The sequence below is a fragment of the Castanea sativa genome, chromosome 6 (assembly GCF_040712315.1).
Source record: "Castanea sativa cultivar Marrone di Chiusa Pesio chromosome 6, ASM4071231v1".
NCBI classification, from domain to species: Eukaryota; Viridiplantae; Streptophyta; class Magnoliopsida; order Fagales; family Fagaceae; genus Castanea; species Castanea sativa.
In genome coordinates, this window is record NC_134018.1 from 28989051 (window position 1) to 29016183 (window position 27133).

Below are 27133 nucleotides of genomic sequence, written 5' to 3' on the forward strand. Positions count from 1 at the left end.
GTCAGAGTATGCTTTCAACGTCTCGCTCTCCTTCATAGCCATAGACAACAGTGAGTCCAACGGTCGAGGAACTCTACTGCATGTAATAAATCGTGACGCAAATGCTCTAGTCAGCTCCTCGAACGAACTTATAGACCCTGATTTAAGACCGTTGAACCACCTCATAGCAACAGGTCCCAGGCTAGAAGGGAAGACTTTGCACATCAAAGTCTCATTATGAGAATGGACAGCCATTCTCTGGTTAAAGTGGCTCACATGTTCCACCGGGTCAGTCCGGCCATTATAGATGGTGAAGGTGGGCTGGGTGAACCTCCTGAGGAGCCTCCCATTCTTAATCTTGCGCGAGAATGGGAATTTGGAGAGCTGGTGCAACGCCCGGCTCATGGCATCATTCCCTAAGCCCCTAGAGGGGAGCTTCCTGCTCCTACGACCCGATAGGCCATCCTCTTCACAAGAGGACGTTCTGCTGGAGGGCGACCATGACCTAGAGCTGTAACTACTTCCCCGGGATCTCCCAGAAGAGATACTAGATGAGGGTGAAGCACGCCTGCGCCTGACGTGGCGCAGCTTCTTCTTAAGGTGATCAATCTTCTTCTGCATGGCTTTAGCACCATCTTCATGGGCGGTACTGGCGCCTCCAGTATGAGCACGACTCGTCCTAGGATACTCGGTGTGAACGCTACCCTCTCGATCCCTCCGGTGTTCAAGGCGTTCAAACAGGTCCTCCGGCTGCGATCCCTGAGATTCTGCATGGTGTGAGCCTAAACATGCCATGGTGTTCCAATTCCTTTTTCACACTAGATTCCCACAGACGGCGCCAATTGTAAGCGCTCACTTGTACCTGGACCCAAAAACACACGTGGGCTCAGGCCCAATGAACCTTAAACAATGAAATTTGTAGAGTATGGGCCTGCAATCTAGTTTAGGGGTATTGGAAACGTGACAAGCAAGCTATAATGCCACAATCTTTGCAAATGATAAACAAATATGACAAGGGAACCTCCTCGGACGTAAGTCGATGACAATTTATATATTACTTCTCTTTTATGCCAAAGTTACAGTTCTTAGTTTCTATTCTGCTCCTCCCCAAAAATCATCCTCTCCCTTCCACCACCTTCTTGAAGTCTTTTTATAATAGCTGGAAAGTTTAATTCTATTGTTCAGGGGCCACTCCCCCATTAATGCGGCCAGGGAGGTAGGTGTAGGGTCTTTAATGTGGAGATGACAGCCTTTTCATAAGATATTTCACTCACACCGTTGCGTCTAGAGGGCGCCTAAGTCCCCCTTTTAACCAACGGTTTTTACGTAACCCTGCCTTGATCTTTCTGGCGAGTCTCAGGGTCATCATGGGTCTGTCTGAGGAGATGTTCGTCCTCGGACGAATCCTCGGACTCTCGACTCATGGGCCGAGTTACGGTTCTAGGAGGCTTTTAGTCTAAACAAACTAGTGCCCATCAACAAAACCCAATGCCCAAATACTTACTTAGGTCTTTTTAGTCCCCACAATGGGTAATAACTAAAAAGTAACGTCAGTTCAATCATCAATGCTTTATTCTGAAGAATGACTTAATGTCTTTTCATTGTTAATGCCATAAACTTTTCTTATTTCTATTAGTATTAATTTTTTTCTTTTTTAAGAATACCAAGTATTTTTAACCCAGACGAGAAGAAGAGAGAAAGTTTTAAAGAAGCTAACAGTTGTGTATATTCAAAAGAGTCTAACTCTTGGATACACAACATAGACTTTAAACATCTTTAACTCACTCTTTTTTTAATGTGAGATTAACCAACTGTTTTTTCTTTTGAGAATACTAAGTATTTTTAACACACATATGAGGAGAGGGGAGAATATATTAAAGAAACTAACAGTGGTGTATATTTAAAAGAGTCTAACTCTTGGAGTATTAATTTTTCTTCTTTTGCAAGAGCAATGGTAACAAATCATATGTTTCATTTTTATTATATCTTATATATAAAAGCGCAAATGCTCTAATGCACTGTAGCTACAGTGCTTTTGGTTTATTCAACTGTCACTGTAGCTACAGTGCCTAAAGTTTTTTTTTTTTTTTTTTTTTTTTTTTTTTTTTTTTTTTTTTTTTTTTTTTTTTTTTTTTTCAGTAATCGGTTTGTGTTTTTTTTTTTTTTTCTTTGAAATATTTATGTAAGCTAGTACATATATTGTTATACTGACACAAAAAATTTCACAATATTTTCACAATTATTGACGTGTCAATTTCTTACAAGTCAAAATAAAATAATAAAATATAAGACTGTGACCAATCACAACTAAAAATAAATGTTTTGAGTAAATGCTACAACACTTATTGTTATCACAATATTTTCACAATTGTTGAAATCTCATTTTCTTATAGATCAAATAAAAAAATGTTAAGTCCACAACATTTTAACATCAATTTCTACCGTGCTTAAAGTTTTTTTTTTTTTTTTTTTTTTTCCAGTAATCGGTTTGTTTTTTTTTCCTTTTAAATATTTATGTAAGCTAGCATATCTATTAACTATATAAAAAGAGCCAAAGGCTCATGAATAGTAATTTTTTGGTTTATTCAATTAGTGAGGTGCAATTTTTTTTTCCCTTCAAGTATACCAGTTGGTTTGAGCTTTGTTTTGTTTTTGTTTTTTTTTTTTTTTTGAGATCTTTATATGTTTACTTTGTACTTGCAATGCAAGTTTACATTGTAAATATACAAAAGTGGTTAATATTATACAGATTTGCACAAAAAATGGTAAATATTGTACAAATTTTGTAAATGTTTACAAAATTTGCCATTTTTTTTTTGTGTCTACAATATAAATTTACATTGTAATTAATTACAATGTATACATAGAGATATTGTGAAAATATTGTGGCGCATTCATCAATTCCTTATGGGTCAAAATAAAATAATAAAATATCATACAGAGATCTAGCACAACTAAAAATGTCGTGACATTTTGTTGTTATTACAATATATTCACAACTATTGAGGTGTAAGTTATAGGTTAAAATAAGATAATAAAATATTGGACTGGGATTCGTCACAATTGAAAATAGAGGTATTGTGAAAACGTTGTAATATTTTGTTGTATTCATTGACTTTTTTTGTTGTTGGTTTAGTCAAATTTAGTAATCCATATATAAAAAGAGTGAACGTGAAAAGCTATCATAGTTTCGCTACAGTAGTTTTGGCTTCAATTTTTACTATTTTACGGGCCGTTTTTTTTTTTTTTTTTTTTTTTTTTTTTTTTTTTTTTGTGAATGCGTAAAGCTGCAATAGATTTGCTATATTGTTTTTGGTTTGTCTAATTCACACTGTTTCACATTATAATAAAATATTAACACAATAAATTGACACAATATTTTCACAATTTTCAAGATGTTAATTCCTCATAATTCGAAATAAAATAATAAAATATCATACTAGAACTAACCACAACTAAAAATAAAGTTAATGTGAAAAAAGAAGTGTACATTCACAATATTTTTTACAATACTTTCATAACAAATTATATGTGGTAATTTGTTTTTTGTTATAATTTAAACTTACCAATGAAATTACTTTTTTGTCAACCAATAACAACCTGTAACAACCTATTACTTATGATTTGTTGTGAAAATATCGTAGACATAGCATTTTTTTGTGAAAAAGTTAAAAGATCTTGTTGTCATCACAATATTTTCCAAAACTATTGAGCTATCAATTCATTACAAGTCAAAATAAAATATAACAAAATTATAAAGGTATTATGAAAATGTTGTGCCATTCTGTTGTGTTTTTAGAAATTTTTTGTGGGTTTAGTAAGTTTTTTTGAGCCAAAATTCACTATTTTACATACAATTTTCTTAGGTTGACTTTTTGTAATTTTTTTTCTTTGCCCACCATTTTAAGTAAAGCTACATAGTTTTACACACAAAAACAAAAACTTAGGAAACAAACACTGTTCATCATTTTATGTTTGTGGTAGTTTACAATTCCCCTTTCTTAAATTTTAAAATCAAGCAAATTTTCCCTTCATATTTTGGAAAAGAGAAAATATGCCATGTTATTATTCTCTCAGTTAAACCCTAATGAAGGCTTATGATTCTTAAAATATTTTATTATGTAATGTCTAAAATACTTCCACTAAATTTTAACATCCTAAAAATTTTCTTCTTGTATTTTGAGTTTTAGATGGTAATAATACTTGGAAAGTTAGAATGATGATATAAGGTGTTTTATTTGTTATCTAAAGAGCATTGATTTTATAGGTTTAAACTTTTAAAACTTATAATTTATCTAATGGAAAATTCAATAACACATGCCTTTTGTTATCTTTTTTTTTTTTTTTTCCTTAGCAAAACTCAGTTGTTTATTGTTAGAAGATAATGATATTGGTTATAATTTTTAGAAATTTTTAGTGAGGAGATATATTGACTATAGCAAATAAGTACTGAAAAACTATTATAGTAAAATAAATATTTATATGTTAAATAACTCTCCTAATTTTGTAGTTGATCAAAATTCTTATATGAAAGAGATTAACTTTTTATGACATAATTATCAAAATTCTTAAAATTAATGTCTCTTTTAATTAATGTAAATCTCTATGTATTTTAAAAATCAAATAATTTTTATTTTTATTTTGTGATACAAATAAAATCTAAAATTGATCTTAATCACTACTTTTTTTTTTTTTTTTCTATGGCTAGCACTAGCGTTGCACAAATGTGTCTTGAAGCTACTAAAAGAGTTTTCGTTTTGAACAGTCTCCCTCAAGCGAGAAATTAACCTGTGAATGTGATTGAGCCCACTCGAGTGAGCCAAGCAAGACGGCAACGCAGGTCAGTCATTGAGCCCACTCAAGCGAGCCAGTTAGAATATGTCATTTAACGCATTGACGAAGCTTGGGTCAATTTTTTTTTTTTGCTCACACAATACCTGTGACTTTTGCAGTACAATTTTGATTAATTTAACCAATGGTATTGTGTCTTATGTTTCCTAGAGCTTTGTTGAAGCAAGCGAGCCTAGGGATTACCCCAACTTGCGTAATTCTTAGCTAACACTAATATTTACAAGAAATGATGGAGCCCATACGCTGACTTTGGTCAGAACAGTAGTACCCCAACTAGCGTGAACTCTTTTTTCTCTTCCCTATTCCTCTTTCAGTTTTCTGTCTCTCTCCTCTTTCTTCTCTTCAATTATCTCTCTTTACCACTCATCAATCCACAACAACCACAACCACCACACAAAACATGATAACCATCTTCACCAAGCCAAACCCAGCAACCATCGAACAAAACACAGCAACTACCACCAAGCCAAATCTAACAACCACCAATCCCAACGTTATCATAAACAACCCACATACCCACCGATCATAACCCACAACCCACTGATCCCAACCCTCAAAAATCCAACGCATCGCAACCATTGCACAAAACACCAATCGAAAACCACAAACCCACCATGATAGATCGACCCCCTCTCTCCTCTTCCCTTGTGATAAATCAGCAAAGAAGAAAGAAGATTTCTAGGATGAGAAAGGCGAAAAGCAAGGAAGAAGATTTCTAGGTGTCATAAGGCGAAGAAGAAGAACGAAGAAAGAAGAATGAAGAAAGAAAAGGCGAAGAAGAAAGAACATCTACCGCTTCCTTCTAGGTGCTAGTGAAAAAAAAAAAAAAAAAGTGTAAATGCACTTTTGATTTTACATTTTGGGTCAATTTTTATTTTCATTCCTACATTTTCATTTTGCTGCTTTTAATTTCTAAAATGATAAACGCGTTATATTTTGGTCATTGTCATTACTCACTTAATGAAAATTACTAATGTGGTATGTGGTAAATAGAATGTTCTGTTGGCATAGTAAATACTGACATGGACATTAAAATAATTTTAAAAAATTTTATTTGTTATTTAATAAATGTTACATCAAATTCATGTCAGCTTAGAATTTTAAATTTTAATTGATTAATTAAAAAAACAGAATTAAAAATAAAAACACATGAATTTAGATCTAACATCCTCTTCATCAAGAACATAGAAGAGCATTTTTTTACTGGAGTGGTTTTCTCTCTAGAGGAAACCAGCGAGGTGAAAAAAAATTTCCTCCCTCCTGGACTCCCTTGGTAGCCCAAAGGGGTGGAAGAAATAGCCTCAGTGGCCCTAGTTTCTCCTGTAGGTAGAATTCTTTGGTTTTTTATGTTTTTTGTTCCTAGTAGTTGACCACAATCTCTCCCTTTAAGATGGAGGAACTAACCTAGAGATGTGAGAACCTAAAACTCTCTGGAAAGACGGGTGGTGAGGTAGATATCAACCTAGGGGAGGAGGCTCCCAGAATGGTAGTAGTTGGGAAGTTCCTCACAAAAAGAAGAATAAACCTAGAAGCAGTAGTGCGCACATTAAAAAGCCCATTTGGAAAACAACAGAAAGCTTTGAAGTACAAGACGCGGGTGATAACACAATGCTTTTTGTATTCACGAACGAAGAGGATGTGAACAAGGTCCTATGGTCCAATCCATGGTCTTACGACAAGTATTTAGTAGTCCTTCATAGGCTTAGAGCGATGGAATCTGTCTCTGCCCTCACACTCAACCAAGCCTCTTTTTGGGTGCAAATCAATGGCTTGCCAATAGGGGAAGCAAACCAGAGATACAGGGGAACGCATTGGTGGAACTATGGGGGAGGTTGAAAAGGTTTATGGGGTGGAAAGGGGCATCAGTATGGCTAAATACCTACAGGTAAGGGTGAGCATTGACATCTTGGAACCACTATGCAAGGGTAGAAAGGTTCGTATAGGGAGCAGGTCTCCAACTTGGGTGGACTTCTGGTATGAGCGACTGCCGATATTCTGCTATTGGTGTGGGAAACTGGACCATGATGACAGGGACTGCTCCCTATAGATTCAAAGCAAGGAATCGCTTGGACTCAAGGATAGGCAGTATGGACCGTGGCTCAGAGCAGACCTGGAACGGCTGCAAAGGCCTTTAATGGTAGAGGTACGACGAAGGAGAACAAAAATGAAAAGGAAGCTATGGGAAGAGAGGTGCGGGATAATCGGCACTGGCAGACCAGAAACCAGCCTAAGCCATCCTCAACAAACCACCTAGACGGGGCTCACGGGACCGGGGCAATCGGACCTGGGAAACATGCGCTACATCAGCCATGGTCATAGACGAACTAGCTCCGCCAAATAGGGTGGCCGCGGATTTTGAGGCCCAGCTGCAAGAATTAGACCAGGCAATAAATGGAGCAGATACTTTGGCGAATTTGAGGAAGGAGAATCTGACAACCAAAACCCAAACCACGGGAATTAAGGAGGAGACAGGTACTTTGAATAGCAGTGAGTCTTCCCAAGGTATACAAAGCAGCCCATCTTCGATTATGGGCCTTTTTCAAGCTGATGGGCTTGAGCAACAAAATAGAAACGTGATGGGTTTGAAATCCCACCCTAGTGAGACCGAGCACAAGGCCAGTATTTGAGGGAAACACACAACTGGGTCAACTGAGGGTAGAGAAGGGCCCACCACGAGGTCAGAAGGGTTGAAAGGGATTAGTACGCAATTGTATCAAACCAAACACAATGGGGTAGGAAAGGAGAATACCCTGCAGCAAGGAGAGGCAACGAGAAATAACCATGGCCATAATGATTTGAGCAACTAGGCAACATGGAAGAAAGCGCCAAGGGAACTCGTTAGCTCAGAAACTCTAACCATCGAAGAAGTGGAGATCAGTGTGAAGAGGAAGGGGATGATACTTTTAAAAGAAATCCTTGTCAACATGCCAGTGGAGAAACGATCTAAGAAAGGTGAGAGCAGGTTGTCACTTAGCCAAATCAGATCAAGCAAGCACTATCGGTGGAGGCTATAAGGCAGCCCCGCCGGGACCAATGAAAACACTCAGCTGGAACTATTGGGGACATGGGAACCGTCGAACAATCCGTGCGTTAAAGAAGGTAGTGACTTCATAAGATCCCACTGTAATTTTTCTTATGGAAACGAAGCTGTTTGTATCTGAGATGGATGGTGTACAGGAAACTCTCAATAGACTCGAGGATTTGGTGGTGCCAAGCAAAGGAAGAAGCGGGGGTTGGGCACTCCTTTGGAAGAAGGAAATTTGGGTGGAGGTTCAAACTTACTCCAAGCACCACATTGATGCCATCATTGTGCCGGAGAGAGATTCCCAAAGATGGAGGTTCACGGGTTTCTACGGAAACCCAAAAACAAACAAGAGAGAGGAGGCGTGGTCCCTCCTCACTAGGCTGACAAGGGGCAATACTTTACCTTGGGTTTGCATCGGGAATTTTAACGAGCTGATGCACAAAGGAGAAAAAGAAGGAGGCAGCACCCGTCTAGCTAGGCAAATGGTTTGCTTCAGTAACGCTGTGAATGAGAGTCAACTAAGAGACTTAGGCTATGTGGGGCAGAAATTTACATGGTGCTGTAAGTTTGGAGACAAGGGATGGATTAGGGAGAGGCTAGACAGGGCACTTGTATCAACAGGGTGGGCACAATGCTTCCCCACACACCAACTATATCACCTAGCAAGCTCAGCATCGGACCACTACATCCTACTTCTCAAAGACACCCCCCATAGAGCAAACCTCAGCAAAGGAAGAAGCTTTTCAGGTTCGAATCAATGTGGCTCCAAGAAGAATCCTGCACAAATGTGGTGAAGGAAGCATGGGCAAGAGGCATGGCAAGAGTGGCTGCTTCACCTTACTCAAGTTGTCTTGAGGAATGCCATTCTTCACTGGCATCATGGAACACTTCAACCTTCGGGGATATTGGGAAGAAAATTGCCAAAATTCAACATTCACTCTAAGAACTTGAATGTCAAAAAGGTACTCCTCACTTACTAGCAGAAATTGAGAACACGAGGAGGGAACTGAACAGGATGTTAGACATGGAAGAAGCAATGTGGCATTAGAGAACGCATATTTCTTGGCTTAAACAAGGCGACAGGAACACTTCATTTTTCCACACTAAGGCATCAAGCAGGTACCAACATAACATAATTTTGGGAATTACAGATAAGGAGGGAGTGTGGCGAGAGGATGTGGAGGAAACTGGGATAGTCTTCCTAGAATATTATGAATCCTTTTTTACATCTTCTAACCCAACTATTAGTGTAGAACTACTGGATGCTATTCACTCGAAGGTGTCAGCCCATATGAACTCCCTCCTTACTAGGGATTTTTGAGCGGATGAGGTGGAGAAAGCCTTGAAGCAGATGTTCCCCACCACTGCACCGGGGCCAAACGAGATGCCCCCCTTTTTCTACCAGCAATTTTGGCCGATAGTTGGTAATGTCATGACTAAAACTGTATTAGATTTTCTAAATGCTGGTATCATTCCTCATAAATTTAATGAGACCCATATAGTGTTAATTCCAAAAGTGAAAGACCTAAAGCAGGTGCAGGAATTTCGTTCGATTAGCTTGTGTAATGTGGCATACAAACTTGCCTCAAAAACTCTAGCAAATCAGTTGAAAATTTCTCCCAAACATAGTGTGTGAGAACTAGAGTGCATTTGGGGTAGATAGGCTGATCACAGATAACATTCTTGTTGCTTCAGAAACTATGTTCCACATTAGCCAAAAAAGAAAGGGCAAGGTTGGGGAGATGGCGCTAAAACTGGACATGAGCAAGGCATACGACTGGGTGGAATGGAAATGCTTGAAGCAGATCATGATCAAGTTAGGATTTAGTGAGAAATGGGTGGGTTTGATGATGTAGTGCATTACGACAATCTCCTATGCAATCTGGATAAACGGCCGCCCTCAAGGCCACATTGTACCTTCTCAAGGTCTTCGCCAAGGTGACCCTCTCTCGCCTTACCTGTTCTTGATTTGTGCGGAGGTCCTATCTGCCTTACTCCACTAAGCAATCCAGAATAGGAAGTTGAAAGGCATTTCAGCTTGTAGAAAATGGGCCAAAAATATCACACCTTTTTTTCGCTGATGACAGTTTGATTTTCGGAAGAGCAACAGTGGAGGAAAGCTCTGAGATCACATGAATACTAAAGGTGTATGAGGATTCATCAGGTTAGCAACTGAATAAGCAAAAGGCTTCCCTTTACTTCAGCCGAAACACAAATGTGGGGACACAAGAGATTATTAAAACTATGTTTGGTGCCCAGGTAATTAGGCAACATGAAACTTACTTGGGCCTCCCATCTCTCATTAGGAGATTAAAAACCAAAATTTTTGCCCAATTGAAAGGAAGGGTAGCTAAAAAGTTGTCGGGGTGGAAGGAAACGTTGCTCTCAATTGCTGGGAAGGAAATTCTCATTAAGGCAGTAGCCCAAGCAATCTCGACATACACCATGAGTCGTTTTAAGCTCCCTAATACCATTTGTGATGAACTGACAAGTATGGTCAACCAGTTTTGGTGGGGGCAGAGAAGAGAAGAGAGAAAGATGGTATGGTTGAGTTGGGAAAAGCTATGCAATCCAAAGGATAAAGGAGGAATGGGGTTCAAAGATCTAAAAAGCTTTAATTTAGCCCTCTTGGCTAAGCAGGGGTGGAGGCTTCAAAATCAGCCATCCTCACTTTTTTCAAGAGTGTTCAAAGCAAAATATTTCCCACCAGTGATTTTATAAATGCTGCTATGGGTAAACACCCATCCTATGCCTGGCGTAGTATAATGGTAGGTCAGAAGATAGTGGCGAAAGGTATGGTCTGGAGGGTAGGTAATTGGTAGAACATACAGATATGGAGGGATAGGTGGATCCCAAACCCTTCCACATTCAAGATCTCCTCCCTACCTTGCCTGTTGATCAGTGAAGCAAAAGTAAAAGAACTCATCAAAGAAGGAGATGGTGAATGGGACTCGAACTTGATTAAGCAAGTTTTCCTCCCCCACGAAGCCAAGATCATCTTGAGTATACCCCTAAGCCTAAATCTGCCTCCAGATAAGAGAACATTGGGTGGTAGAAGCAATGACAAGTTTACAGTTAGTAGCACCTATAGATTAATTATGGAGGACAGTGAAAAGGGTGTTTTGGGGGAAAACTCTAACCAAGCAGTTATGAAGCTACTGTGGAAAAGGATTTGGGGCATGAGGACACCAAACATAGTTCGAAACTTCACATGAAGGGCATGCAAATATATTCCGGCCACCAAGACGAACTTGAGGAAGGGCCACGTCACAAGCAATGACCTGTGTACGAGCTATAATAAGGCAGCAGAAACTAGTGGGCATATGTTTTGGTTCTGTGAAAAGGCTAAAGAAGTCTGGAATGGTAGCAAAAAGGTATTTCCTTTCATAATAGCTGGGAACTAGGAATTCATTGATATAGTCTGGAATGTCATTAAGCATACCCCAAAAGACTCTAGGATGTTGGAGAAGACTGCAATGATATGCTGGGAAATCTGGAAAACCAGGAACGTGGTGAGGCATGGAGGGACAAGCAAACAAAGGTACCAGGTCCTGAAGAAGGCACTCTTTCAAGTGGAGGAGTATCGGGCTGCTCATGAAGAGGTTCGTCCACAAAGAGATAAAGAAGAAACCTGCTGGTTAGCGTCGAGGGAAGGGAGATACAAAGCTAATGTTGATGGTGCAACCTTCACCGAGACTCAATCGTCTAGCATGGGCCTGGTACTTCGCGACTTTCGGGGATAGGTAATGGTTGCCATGAGTAGGAAAATCCCAGCCCCGCTGTCAGCACTACGTGTGGAGGAAAAAGCACTGGAATTAGCTGTGGAATGGATGCTGGATATGGGATTCCAAGAGGTCACCTTTGAAACAGACTCCCTAAGTCTACATAATGCCCTGAAAGGTGTGTCAACGAAAGTTGCCATGGTGGAGACTATCACGAACAGCATCCTATGTCAAGCCCTGAATTATAGATATTTCGATGTCTCACATGTAAAAAGGCAGGGCAACAAACTTGCCCATATCTTGGCCCAATTTGCTAAAAAGATTGGGAACTTAGTTGTTTGGTTGGAGGAAACTCCTAGCCTTATTGAGCACGCGTGTGCTTAGGAAGTAGTTTCATTTCTCAAGTTGAATAGAAGTTTCAAATTTCAGAATTTAAAAAAAAAAAAAAAAAAAAAAAACACAGAAGAGCACAACCTAGAAAAAATCATACAAACCCATAAAATCAAACACAAGAACACAAGAAAATCAAACTCAAAAAAATCATAAATGAATATTGTACAAAACAAAATCAATCCACATATATAAATAAACCATTTTTTTAAAAAAACTTGAATTTAGATCTGGTAATTCGTTGGTTTCTCTCTCTTCATCTTTCTCTCTCAAACACAAAAAAGAAACAAAACAAATCTTAAGTTGGGCTTTGAATCTAACGCTAAGTCCAAAAAAATTGCATTTTGTAATTGCATTCAAATTCAAATGGAGATAGATCAAAAGAATCAATTACCTTTGGTCATTGAGAAAATTTATCAAACACCATAAAGGCTAACAACAACCCATGAATACAATAATTACAACCAAATCTGAACAAGGTGAAAACCCATATCAACAAAATCATAACCCATAATTACATAGAAAAAATTTCAGATCCAAACCCAAAACTCAACCCAGTTTTTTTTCACCAATTACGTAGAGAAAAAGCTCAAAGACATTCAACAATTACACAAAGACAAAACTCAAACCCAGATTTTTTAGCCCCAAACAAAAAACTCAACACAAATTTTCTTATGCTTTTTGAGAAACCAAACACAAAACTCAAAACTCAAATCCCAAATCGATGAACAAAAACAAAGATCGGAAACTACAAATAGCCACAGATTTAGAGAGAAAGAGAGAGAGTTGGGTTCTTGGCCATGGGTTTAGAGAGAGAGAGAGTTGGGTTTTCGGCCAAGTTTTAGAGAGAGAAGGCAGGGTTTTCGGTCTGAGAGAGTTAGGTTTTGGCCAAAGTTTAGAGAGAGAGAAAGCTAGGTTTTCGGCCTTGAATTTAGAGAGAGAGAGTTGGGATTTTGGCCATGGATTTTGAGAGAGAGAGTTGGGATTTCAGCCATGGATTTTGAGAGAGAGTGCTCACCTTCAATGGAAACCACCTTTAGTCACCTCCGATCCACCTTCATTCGAAACCACCATCAGCCAACTTCACCTATACCTTGAGAGAGAGCTTGAGATTTTCACCAAGAGAGAGAGCTTGGAGATTAGAAATTGATAAATTAGAAATTCTAATTTCTATATTATTCATAGAGAGAGAGCTTGGAGCTTGTAGAAATTTTTTTTATTTATATTATTTTTTTCTATTTAAATTAAATTTGATAAATTAGAAATTATTTATTTTTAAAATTTTAAATTAAAATGTTGAAGTGGCATGTTTTAAATACTAAATAAAATTTTAATATTATTTTAATGTCCACGCTAGCATTTACTATACCAATAGTGCATTTTGTTTGCCACATCAGTAATTTCCATTAAGTGAGTAACAACAACTAAAATAAAACACGTTTTTCATTTTAGGGACTAAAAGCGATAAAATAAAAATGTAGGGACCAAAAGTACATTTACGCCAAAAAGAAAAAGGTTTTGTTAATTAAGGCTAACTGAGGAAAGAGCTGTTAGTGAGAGTGTAGTCTGACTTAATAAGACAACACACTGAGATAGGTCGCACAAATGTGATTAAATTTACAAAAATGTTAACTTATAACTCTATACTTGAAAATAAGAAAATTTTGTTCTCATTTTTCATAACTCGATCTCAGTTTTCTAAGTATTAAGTCATGGAAATTGAGAAAACCAACTAAACCAAACGATACTAGTTGGCGTGGGGCTCACTAAATTTGAGTGATGAGTAATGAAAACACAGCAAACCAAACACAGCCTAACTTACTCAAATTAAACTAATTCAAATGTTCATAGTAAATAGACCAAAGCATAAGTTGTCACAATAACACCAATTGAATTGAAGCAAATGCATTTTGGATAAAATGAGACCAATAGCTAAATACTTGGATCAAAATTGAGTAAATATGCTTAAACTAATCACAAAGTTACAAAGAAACACTTACAAGTTAAATTATTCACTATGCCGTATGAACTATAAGATGATCTCCTATAAAACTAAATTACAATGATCTCAAAAATAATCTCATTAAGTTATTCAAATTTTTTGTAGTGCCTTTCTCTTGGAACTGAGCCTCTTATTTATACTGAAGGTGATGCAAGATGCGGAAGTGTCAAGAAGTAAAATACGTCTAATTTTAAAAAATAAGAAACAAAACACTTTTACTTCTGAAAATAACCTTGAATCTATGATGGTTCCTCGAATCCACTAGGGTCCTTGAGTCCCCAAGGAGAAAAGGTTCTAGAATCCACCAGAGAAACAATAGACAAAAGTCTGAATTTTTATGAATATCAATAATCTCTGAAAAATATTTATAGACTTGGAGGCCTATTTAAGGGCTCCGTAAAACTTGGCAGACAAGAAAATATATTCTAAAATAAGTACTAATTAATACCTAACCATAATAGGAACCAAATTTGACCTAAAAAGCATTAAAAACACCTAAAAACAAGAAAATAATAAGCCTAAACCTAAAATAACGAAAATAACAAATTAAATACCAAAATTAATAGATTACAAAAATTAAATAGTAGCTTATGTCTTACATCAAACACCTCCACTTGCAACAAACTCGTCCTCGAGTTCATCTTTGAGATTTGAAATCTTCCATGCCAAGCAAACAAATATTTGGAAGACTTGAGCCCCTTGATCTTATATTAATACTTGCAGCTTATCAATGGAATAAATAAATTAATTAACTGGAATTTCTTTTTCCTCAGTTTTCATACAATTATTGAGATTTACCAAATAAGAACTAGCAATTGAACCAAATCTATCAACCCCAATAAAATTAATAAACTTTGATGCATCACTTATCACCAAAATAAAAGGATCTTGAAATTGATAATCACATGATTCGATTTCATTGAGATCCTAAAAACTTTCCTGTGTAATTTCTTCCTCAATGGTCTCTACCATCTCGACTTCGAGATCTTTCTCCAAAATAGGATCTTTATTATTCTCCTCCACAATAATCTCGATTTTAGGATCTTCCATAGCAAGGCTTTCATTAATTTCCTTGGAAATCTCTATATTTTGTTCTTTGACTTCTACAAAATCTTCAACAAAAGTATTTTCTTCAACATATAAATCTTCCCTTTATGGTGGAGTATATGGCTCTTCAAAATAATTCAAGTATGAAATTTTTGGCCAATAATCTTGTTTTGTATATGACAAAAGTTCATCATAATCCAAAGGATAATATTTGTTAGTAAGCATTTTTTTCATCCTTGGCCATGAATGAAGGATAATATTTGTTACCTTGTTGGATTCTATTAGATTGTACTTGTTCTCACAAATGTAAGGCATACTCACTAAGTTTATACAAAGCAAGTCTAACTTTTCTCTCATCATGAATATTCTCAAAGTCAAATAAATCCTCTAAATCAAGTGAACAATCAATAGGTTGCCCATGAGGTATGTTTCCGCAGCAGTTATCTCTATTGTTTTTATGCTCCAACAGTGTCATCCTAGCAAAGATATATGGGAGTATTGGCTATACGTCATATACTTGCTAAGTTTTTTGTCACCGAAATTGCTACCATCTCATTTGTTAGCCACCAGACCAGGATAAGTCAAGGCTCTGATACTAATTGATGCAGGGAAGCCTGAGAAAAGCACACACAATACTCTCTTGATGGAACAGAAATTAAACTATTAGTTTCTAGTAGTAAACCTCGAATCCACGAAAGTTCCTCGAATCCATGTGGGTCCTTGAATCCACAGGAGAAAAGGTTCTGGAATACACCAGAGAAACAAGAAACAAAAGTTTGAATTTTATTAATATCAATAATCTCTTAAAAAATTTACAGACTTAGAGACCTATTTAAGGGCTTCGTAAAATTTGACAGACAAAAAAATATATTCTAAAATAAGTCATAATTAATACCTAACTATAATAGGGACCAAATTTCACCTAAAAAGCATAAAAAAAAAAAACACCTAAAAAAAGAAAAAGAAAATAATAAGCCTAAACCTAAAATAACTAAAATTACAAATTAAATACCAAAATTAACAAATTACAAAAATTAAATAGTAGTTTCTATCCTACATCAGAAGGGCTTAACGGTTATTGTCACTTACCTACTCAGCGTGCTGCTTTCTCATCGAGTTAATAGCTTGTTTGGATAGAAGAGGAGTAGAAAGGAGTAGAGTAAAAGAATGGAGAAGGAGGAAGGAGGGGTTCTAACAACTTCTAATACCTCATTTTTAATTTCTCCCAAATTGGAGAGATTTGGAGAGAGAGTAGAGCATAAAAATGTTTGATCAAATGAATTATTAAATTTACCTTTACCAAACAATGAAAAAACAAATTATTCGTCTCTCTCTTAATTTGAAAAACATCCAAAGAAGGTGGAGAATAATTATTCCCTTCTACTATCCTTCTCTCTACTCTTCTTCCCTCCAAACTTCCAAACAAGCATAAAGTAAACTTCTTGGGACACTTGTTGAATTGATTACAGATGCTCCGAAATTTTTGTAATTGCTTTGAATTTTACTTTGCCGACGCCATTTGTAATCAACGTAGACGTTATTTGTTAAATCAGTAGCACAAGTTTAGAACTGCCTTTAATTACCTACTCTGAACTCTGGAGGATTGCCATATTAGTTTCACATTTACAACTTTATGCTCCTTATTGCACCACTTATCATGCAATATTAATAAATCAGAAAATTTTTAACCAATACCAACAAAGATACAGAGAGGCTTTTGGGTTTGGAATTTGGATGCGCAGTGCAGCCATTTTTTACATCTCTTGAAGCATTTGGTTTTTATTAGTTCATGATCTTCCGTTTTGGTGCGACAAGTAATAGAGAAAGAATGGGGTTCTGAAGCTCCCAAGCTAAGAAGAGGAGGGCATCTTGCTTCCTTGCTCCTGAGCTAAAATTAGTAATATACAGCCATTTTTTCTTGGCTCAGCCAAATATAGAAAAAGCCGAGTGTATGGCCAAAAAGAAAAGGGTTTTGATTCTCTGTTCTCACACGTCCATTATATGATATCTCTTTTCTCACATCCATATTTATGTGTTAAAAAAGTGAAATTTTTTTAAAATATAGACATTTATGCATCAATTTCAGATGTGTATAAACTATAAAATAGACAAGTGTGAAAGGATATTTTTACAAAAGAAAAATCCTTCTCTCTTGATGTTTAAGGTTCTTTCATTTTATGCCTTTGTTCCTGAAGTCCCTATGTTATAACCATGATCGTCCAAGAACCTATAGCTAGGATTTTATAGGAATATCCATTTTTTTTTCCCCACTCAGCCTTCCATACCAAAAAGTGTGTGTGAGAGAATGAAACCATAGAACCATCCAATGAGTTTCACTGCAGTCAAACCTTCACGGAGGTTCCTTTGAGTGCAAGAGATTCGGGTTTTTGCAAGCGAGGACTTTGTGGAGCAAATCACTACATAATAATTCTAGAGGTTCAGAGCTACTATGGTAAGAAGGCAATTGATATTTGAAGAGGTTGCATAGAATCTAGGCTACAAAAGTTTTATGAATCATTGACTACTTTGTAATTGCTCCTTATTTGGTGGATTTTCTACGGGACTATTTGTGCCTAGCTAGTGGGTTTTCCTTTAATGAATTTGGCATTTTTTAAACAGTTTTTCCTTAAAATAATTCATCATTTTTAAAATAAAAAATAAAATTCCAATTCGTTACCAAATATTTGTGCATTATCTTTATTGCTTTGATTGATTTTATTTATTGCATAACTGTGATAGATTTAATTTATTTGTTGGGTCTTTCTTTTAATTGGTGTGATTAATCATTAAATTTTTTAATTCCATGAATTTAATGTCGTGGAGATCTTAGCTTTTTCTAATAGAAAAATACATGTCATGAGTCTTATAGTTTAGGTGTATTTTCTGTCTGCTAAGGGCAGAATTGGACTCAGGATTTTTAGCTAGCGAGGGCCAGATTATTTTAAAAAAAAATCCAAATAGACATCCATACCCTTTTTTTTTTTTTTTTGAGGACATCCATATAGTATTAAAAAATTATAAATCCATAAAATCGTTGTTTCTAAATACATTAAAATGCAATAATCTATAAACAAAGATAAAAACAAAAACAAAATAATGTTTTCTTTTTATTAATACTAGGCTGGCTAGGATTTTTTTAATATTTTAAATTTAGAGCATTTACAGTGGTGGTGCTAAAAATTTTAGCTTTTAGCATCTCAAAAAACTACTTTATCTATTTTACCATCCCACTTTATAATACACCCAACATCAAACGTTTTTTTTTTTATCACTTCATTTAAAATAATATAAGCAACTTATTAAAATAATAAAGAAGAGAGATAATTTGAGTTTTTTAATTGAAGGAAGAGATATAATTTTAATAAATTTTTTTATTTTATTTCTTATAACTTACAACATTTAACCGGTATTTATACTTGTTTACTATAGTTACACAATATTTAGTTTTAGCTTCTCCAATAATACATGATTTTTTTTTTTTTTTTTGTTCTTTGGTGGTAAAATCTTTTTTTTTTCCTAAAATACAATCACCATTGTGAATGCTTTTATTATTTTTGTTAAGTTTTTGAGTTGGATAGTTACTATTTGGGTTAGGCTAGCTATGCTGATTGGGAAGAAGGGGCCTAAGGTTTTGGAATGGAGCCCAACTACAAAAATGAAATATATATAATAACTAAAAAAATTTGGACCCAAGGAAGGCCCGGGCCCCCAACTTGGTTCGTCTCTAGCTAAGGGCTTTATAGTTGAATTGGTACTTCTTCATATACAAAGTTCTTGAGAATCTAAGAAAGAAAAAAGTTTGAGCTATGAGGTTAGTATCATATTGTAATTATTTCAAGAAAAAAAAGAACTGCGTTCTCTGTTTTTTCATGAAAGGAATTATGGGTTCATACCCCCTTCTCATTTTTATATATATATATATACACGCACACACACACACAAGCACGAGCATATCCAAATTGAAGGAAAAATTTTACATTGAGGCCTAGTATAATAATTATAGATTTAGTGAAAAAGATAAATCGTGTTGAAAAACTAAGGATAAGTGCGGATTAAAGTGGAGATGATCATGAATGACTAATTTCATTGTTTGGCCTAGAAAATTTTGTTCAAAGTGCGAGTAGGCAAAATCAAAGGGATTAAGCTTGCATATAGACACAGGTGAGATAAAGTGAAATTTGATACCAATTAAGGTTCTACCACATTGTACGGGCCACCACTCTCCACCACTAGTGAATATTAGTTCCCATTAGACAAGCATCACATAGTTGATCCAGTTGACTCTATGCATTGTTTCCCACTTATTAAGGTCATAAAACCAACCGCATGATTGATCTTCTTTTAGGTTCTACACTCATCTAAACACTTCGAAATTCATTAGGCCTCTCGAATGATTACCAAAACATTTTTCTTCTTTTTCTTTGGAGATATGGACTATATAGATGATACCGAATTAAGGTTTTGTGGATAGCACATATTCGCTAAACTGCACCCAGCAGAAGAAAAACAGAAGCAGGAGATCTAAAATAAACTTAAAGATATCATTATCTGTTTTATTTTTGAGCTTGGTATCATGGAATCCATGTTGTGGTAGGCAATAGATATCTGGTAACAAAGTAGGGGCTTGTAGATAAACCCAATGGAATTTATTCCCATAGCTTTGATTGAAAAAGAAGAGAAAAGAAAAGCAAATAGAGACAGGCCTGAGTATCATGCTATAGCTATCATTAAGGATTACCAACTCTTATTATTATTATAATTTGGAGAATCGATTATCAACTCAATTTGATGGCCTACAAAATGTTTTAAGTGGGGAAGATTAAATGAAAACTTTATATTATAAAAATCTAAACTAGTACTCGATGGGCATGCAAGGTGTGTGAAGTGTGAACCATGATCAGGCGCTGATGTTCTACAATTCCAATTAGCAGGCGAAAATGAGCAAATGCCCATTTCGCGCAAAAGAAAAGGGCAAATACCACCCTTTCCCAAGCTAATTAGGGAAATGTCTCTCTTTAAAAATTTGATTTTCTCAAAATCGAGTTAAAAAAAAAAAAAAAATTTTGGAGCCCTATAGTGACGTTTTAAGGACCTATAGCGGCGTTTTGTAACTCGAGCTCCATGAGCTCGAGTTCCATGCAAGTTTTTTTTTTTTACCCATAACTCGATTTTATGAAGTTTGAGTTCCAAAACGCCGCTATAGGCTCCTTAAAACGTCGTTATAGGGCTTAACTCGATTTTAAGAAAATCAAGTTTCAAAAGAGGAGTATTTCCCTAATTAGTTGGAAAATGGAGCATAATACTGTTTTTTTTTTTTTGCGCGAAAATGGCATTTGCCCATTTTAGCCCCAATTAGCAACAAAGTTGTGTCACTAAAAATAAAAAAGCTACAAGCCTGCAAATATATATATATAAAAGGTATTCAGTATCAACCCAAATTTTAGTTAAAGAAGTCCATCCTTGTACTTCTAAAATTAAAAAATGATAAAAGGTATTCAGTATAAAGTTTGAAAATTATTTACGTTTTTACCAAAAAAATGTATTTAGATTAATGCTTTGTTAATCTATATATAAACCAAAGACTCTAAAGATTCCACAATTTTTCACGTCTGCACAATATTTAAATAAAAACGTCAGCACAATATTTAAATAAAAATATCATTTTTTTAAATAATTTTTTTTTTCTCTCTGAAGCTCCCACAATTTTCCACATTAGCACAAAATTTAAATAAAAACTAAAAGCTCGGACTTTTATTAAAACACGAGCTTGTTTAGACCCCAAATTAAAAATTACGGCTCGGTTGATTTTACTCTAACTTATCTAATTTCGGAAATAAGAGTAAATGCAAGCGAACAAACAATAAAACTACTCTAAACCATATTCAACAAATCACAGCAGTAAACTGAAAGCTAAAAGAGTAGGGAAGAGAGATGCAAACACAAGATAACACGTCGATGTGTTATCAAAGAGGAAACCAAAGAACTCGGCGAAAAACCTCTTTGTCGCTCTCCAAACGGTAAATTGATCCACTAGACAATAAATTGAGATACACGAATAGCAAAAGACCCTCCAAGCCTAGTCTACCCAATGCACCTAAGCTCTCCAAGCTCATACTCTAATAAGGCTTCTCGGAACCGTGTCTTGTCTAGCTTTCCGGATCCCGCAATGCGCCCGATTGCATCCGCCAAAGCTTGGCTTCTTCCAATACTTTCCAGCAGTACCAAAAACTCACTGGACACTCAGTATGGGTGTGGTAAGTGTTTGGGCTATCAACCTCTCAAAGATATAGAAATGGAGAGGTAGAAGTAGAGAAAAACCACAATGGATGGTGTGTAGAATTGTGAGTATGACAATCTCACACTCTCAAGGGTTGAGGCTAGGGTTTTCTCTTCTGAAAAGCTCTCTACTCAATATGTGGGTAATGATGGTATATATAGTGTGTATGAGGATGTAGTGGAGCAGATAAGACAAAATAGCAAAATAGACTGTTTTACGGGTATCTCGCTGGAAGGCCTTACCCGCGAGACACTCGCGAAAACCAGCTGTCACCATCTATCATGACTCTTCGCATTCCAGTCATATGCAAGACACATGCATCACTTCGCGGGATGCTTAGTCGCGAGATACCCACGAGAAATATTCTATCTTCACATGTTTGAGTCTTCACACACTCTCACTCTATCACACAACCCTTACAATAAAATCCAACATAAAGTACAGGGTATAAAAGATTAAACAAAATTACAATCAAACTTGGCACGAAATTAAAGCCAACACACAATAGTTGTAAATCACAATTTTACAAAAACGTTAGCACAATATTTAAGTAAAAATATCATTTTATTTAAATAAAATTATTTTTTTGGTCCAAATTTAACAAGGAGTGAAACTTTATCTCTCTAACAAGTTCAACTTAAACTTAAACTCATCATTTTTTTTATCATTTTTTTAAAATAAAATTATTTTTGTTTAGTCCAAATTTAACAAGGAGTGAAACTCTATCCATCTAACAAGTCTAACTTAAATTTAAACTCAAACTCATTATTATCATTTTTTGAAAACAAAATTATTTTTGTTTCGTTCATACTTAACAAGGAGTGAAACTCTATCTCTTTCACAAGTCTAACTCAAACTCAAACTCAAACATTGATTAAAAAAATTGAATAAATCCTATATTAAGATTATCCTAAATGTGGATTTATATGGATAAATATAAAAATCATCAACTATTGATAAAGTTCAATTTCTTTGGATAATAGAACAATTCTATTGCAACTCCTTTAAAAAGTAATTTTCGTATATAAACCACCAAACTCTTTATAGACGTTTTTTACAAGATAAAAAACTTGCTTTTGAATGTAACCCATTTTTCTTTTCTATTTCTTTATTGTTTAGTCATATATATTTTGTTTTGTTTCAATAATTTCTAAGCAATGAATCATTTGATTCTTTAATATTTTTGGTCTTTTAAAAGTTTTAATATCTGAATTTTTTAGTTATTTTTTTGCAGTATTTGAAATTTTCTGACATATTTTTTGTAAGTTATTGCACGTTCAAGCAATGATGTCTTCATCAAATTGTAACACAAATTGAAGTTATACAAGAGCAAATCATGCAATGGTATAGTTTCTTAATCAATTTAAGATTTTATAAAATTATTTTAGTCTACCTCACAAATATATAGGTTTTTGTGCATAGCACGAGTTAGTGACTAGTTAGTTTAAAGTTTGAATAATCTATAAATTAACTATATTATTGCTTCTCTTTATTGATATTTAAAAAATTTATCAACTGATATTTTTAAAAATTTTAAAAATGAAAATAGGTACATAAAAAGTATCATTTCTTATTAGGATATAAAAAAGAAAAAAACAAAAATCAAAACAAAACAAACTTAGCGGAAAAGCCTAGTGTATTTTAAATTAAAGACAGCTATTGCATAGCGGGTTTATTTTTATTTTTATTTAAATCAGTTCTTAGAGCAGCTTGACTGTAACCTGAAACTCCCTTATTATGCAATTTTTTGCTTCTTTTTATTTATTTATTTATAATTTTTTATTGCTCTTAAAAAAAAATAATGATTATAAAAATAGTCACTCCCAATTCCACTGTGGGAGTAATTGCGTCCCGTCTCAATCTGTCACACACACCCATTTCTCTCTCTCTCTCTCTCTCTCTCTCTCTCTCCCAATAAACAGACCAAATTTTAAATTGCAGCAATCAATTATTAATATTATCTTATAAAGTACTTCTAAAACAAAAAGATTAAATAATGACACACTTGTGCATTAAATTTTAATTTGAAACCCAATTAATAATTATTCTTTTATTAATTCTGTAAGCTTTAGATCATTAAATTCTTTACACATTTACATACTACATAGTATATGACACAACTCAAGTGAAGCAAACACCATCCGAGCCAACTGATATTAATTGATACACCAAAGATCTCCATTCATATATGGATGTACAATTAACTTCACCTCAAACATTTTCTCATTAGGTAAACAAAAAATTAATAGAGTAATATTTTTACATGGATCACCACAAACTAGCTAGCTAGGTTATTTCTTCCAAATCGATCCAATATCCATGCAAGAACTTGTATAGTCTACTAGTATAAAAAAAGAAGAAAGCCCATGTCGTTTCCAAGAGAACCCTGAAAACAAGACCCTAAACCAATATCACTTCGATCCGTTTCTACATTAATATTGCATAGCGCATGCTGTCACTTACCATAAGATGATTCATCTCTGAAATCTGAGCAAATTCACCAGATACCCAAACCCCATCAGCACCATTAACATGTGGGTGAGAGAAGCAGGAAAGAACTGAAATCGGAGCACGCACGACGCTATATATAAACGAAAAGCCATTCCACCCACGTTGCCTTCTTTCCCTATCACGAGCATAGATTGGTAATTCAGCTCCATTTCCTGCAGCAAACATATTCTCATCAGCTACTCGTGGACTCTTTTTTATGTTCTTCAGGTTTCTTCCCACTGCAGCCAATATACTCCACATCTTTTTTAATTTGGGGAATAAATCCTTGCAGGAATTTTTGCAAGTTGCTATGGGCTTTGAGTCTGATTAGAGAGGTGAAGAGAAGGGTTGGAAAGGAAACTTTTCTATATAGCTTTTGATAATGGTATTTTGGTGGTAGTGTTGCGAGTGCTAGTGTTTTTCACAAAAGGTTTATGGACGGCTTTTTAGGGACCTTTAGTTATATGTGAGTGTTTTTATTTTTATTTTTTTTCCCCTATACATGTGGGGTCTTTTAAGGCCAATATATGCCGACAAATCTGCCTAATTATATGCAAAACTTTCCATTGGGTTTCAGTTTTTTCTTTTTTTCTTTTTTTCTTCTTCTGGCATAGGAGAAATTTTGTTGATAGCTAGGAGTTCATTTGAGTACAAACTAGGGTTGATAACATAAATGAAACTTGTGACAAAATGGCTAACTCAAGGTATTATCAAAGAATAAATAGTGTTTAATACACATAAATTATTTTATACAGTTTTATACATATTCAAAAAAGCAATAATTAAAATATTTTTAAAAAAAAGTAATTAAAATCATGATTCAAAATTAAGTCACGATTTTCAGGTGTAAAACAGAATGTGTGTACCAAATTTAACATTATTTATCAAAATAACTCGTAGCCTTGAGATTCAATGGCAATTCCCTTTTGTGGGATGTGGTTTAGAGAATTAAATCCTTTTATTTACACTTAGAAAAACAAAACAGAACAAAAAGAGAGAAATATTTTTAAAACCTATTGATGAACTTTCTCAAAATGAGATTTTAGGGGCTAAGCTCACAAGGCACAAGCCCAAACCAAGGTCTCATGTAGTTCAGGCTCATTAAGGGGCTGTTTGGCAAGCAAGTTATAACACATTTTCACACATTTTAAACAACATTATATACTTTTTCACCCACACGTATATCAAAAACACCCAAACAGTATAACTTAAATTACTATCCCAAACACCTTCTAAATGATTCAAGACTTCTCACTCTACTTCAAGTAAAAAAGACTTGCAACTCAAACCCTCCATCGACATGCGAGAACACAACTTTCTTCCTTAATTTCACGGACCCTAAGCAGTAGTCTAACTCTAAAACTCAAGCAATCGTACTCATGATCCAAGTTATGGGTTGAAAACACAAAAAAAGTGGGGGTGTAATACTGTAATCAGGTCTGTGTTTGGGAATTGTTGAAAAAATTTAAATTTTTTGCTTTTAGTTTATTTGAAATAAATTAGCTTTTAATTTTTTTTTGTAACACAATTAATATAAAAGTTACTAATTATAAATTTATATCTTTTGATAAACACTATAGACTATAGTCTATAGTCTATAGTAATAAGCTACCAAAAAAAAGGTAAAATCAATTTTCTATTATAGGAATAATTAGCTTATTTGAAACAAAAAAATGATAAAGCGTAGGAAATTTTGGCTAAGAGCTATCTTAATTGACACATTTCGATGTTTCTAACACAATCATCTAGAATTCAAATTCTCCTTCCTTTATTTATCACATTTTCAAAATAAAAAATTAATAATAATAATAATAATAATGAAATATAATTTTCATCATTGAATTATGCGTACCTTGGTTTATGAGAGCTTTGGAGTATTTATAGTAGTGTAGGGCCAAAATCTGCGCATTAGCCAAGAAGTACTTTCCTTCTAGGAGAGTAACTCCTGAATTTTGCGTATCTCTTAGAACTCTTTAATTTCCTTACAGGAGTCTTTTTTATTAAGGTTAAGCATTTGGCGCAAGAATTCTCCCTATACACATATGGATGGAGACCAAGCAAGGTTATGGACGGATTTGCTTGTCTTCTTCAGCCTTTATTCCCGTCAGCCTGCTGAGTCATCCTTTTCATAAGGTCGTCAGCGTATGTCATTGTTCCCAGTAAGGTCGTCGGCTTACAACCTTCAGCTTCATGTCGTCAGCTATCTCCCTTCAGCCTAATGTTGTCAGTTCTTTCCCTTCAGTCTAACGTCGTCAGAGTATGAGATGGGGCTGCAAACGCTTACAAGGAGGGGTTTAATACTCATAAAACTGACAGGAGCGTTGTATCCGTTCCCTTTCATTCCGTCGCGAGCTAATTATAAAATTACCCTCATCATCACTAAAATTTGATAAGATGATTTTAAATGAAAATTTGTGATCAAGAAATTAGTCCAGAATATCATGGTTAAACTGACTATGAAAATCGTGAGAAATAACTTCTGGGTCCCACATTTTGGATCAATATTATTTTCATTATAGTTGCATATGGTATTGTGTGTAACTTTATTTAAATCAAGCATGTATGTGTACGAATAGTTCATAGGAAGACACTAGAATCGTTAGTGCAGCACCAGAGTTGTAATACTAAAGTTAAATATGTTATCACCTAACCATATCATTAATTATTTTTGAAAATTGTTCTTGCAATGGACATTTGAAACTGAGTCAAAAGTCAAAAGTTTTATTTTTTATTTTTTATTTTTTTTTGAGAAGCAGTCAAAAGTCAAAAGTTAATTTCTCTTTAAACTTAAGTCAAGTGCCACTATAAGATAAGATTATGGAATTAACCAGGTCTGTCTGGATATACGCATGAGCCTTCTTTTCTTTTTCTTTTATTGAAAAGCTTGGCCACTATAAGGTACCTGTAAGTAGGTAAATTGTCTTTATTTGAGTATTGATGTATTGGTTTAGACGCGTTAAGTTGGTCTTGTCTTGTCTTCAGTGATGTCACCGTTGTTGTATCGTTCAATGGTCAAATCCGCACCAAGCATGCCAAACTTGTTTTTTAATTTATTTATTTATTTTTTAAATACTGTTAACATTTTTACCATTTGGCTTAATGCTGGTTAGGCTTGAAATTTTTCAAAACTGACCAACTTAATCCCTAATCATTGTAAGAGTGAGGAGAAAAATAAGTAATGTTTGAAGGTCCAATTGGGTTTAGACTTTAGGGACCAAATTGGTTACTTTTGAAAAGTTTTGAATTTAGCTGATATTAGCTCAAACCTCAAAGGTGTTAGCTGTATTTTACTTTTTTTTTTTCTTTCTTTCTTTCTTAATGAAAAACTTTCTAGGTATTTACAGTTTATG

At 34.9% G+C, this 27133-nt stretch overlaps 1 protein-coding gene across 1 annotated transcript; it reads right to left on the reverse strand.

The window, feature by feature from the left end:
• Positions 1–23596: 23596 nt before the first annotated feature.
• LOC142641739 (uncharacterized) lies at positions 23597–24198 on the reverse strand. Its single transcript, XM_075816225.1, has one exon. It carries the CDS (start codon positions 24042–24044, stop codon positions 23721–23723), a length of 324 nt encoding a protein of 107 aa, XP_075672340.1. The 5' UTR covers positions 24045–24198; the 3' UTR covers positions 23597–23720.
• Between the last annotated feature and the right edge of the window lie 2935 nt (positions 24199–27133).

What these genes read in the sequence shown, in the direction of transcription:
- LOC142641739 (XM_075816225.1), bottom strand. Translation starts at nt 24,044, where the DNA reads ATGTGGAGTATATTGGCTGCAGTGGGAAGAAACCTGAAGAACATAAAA.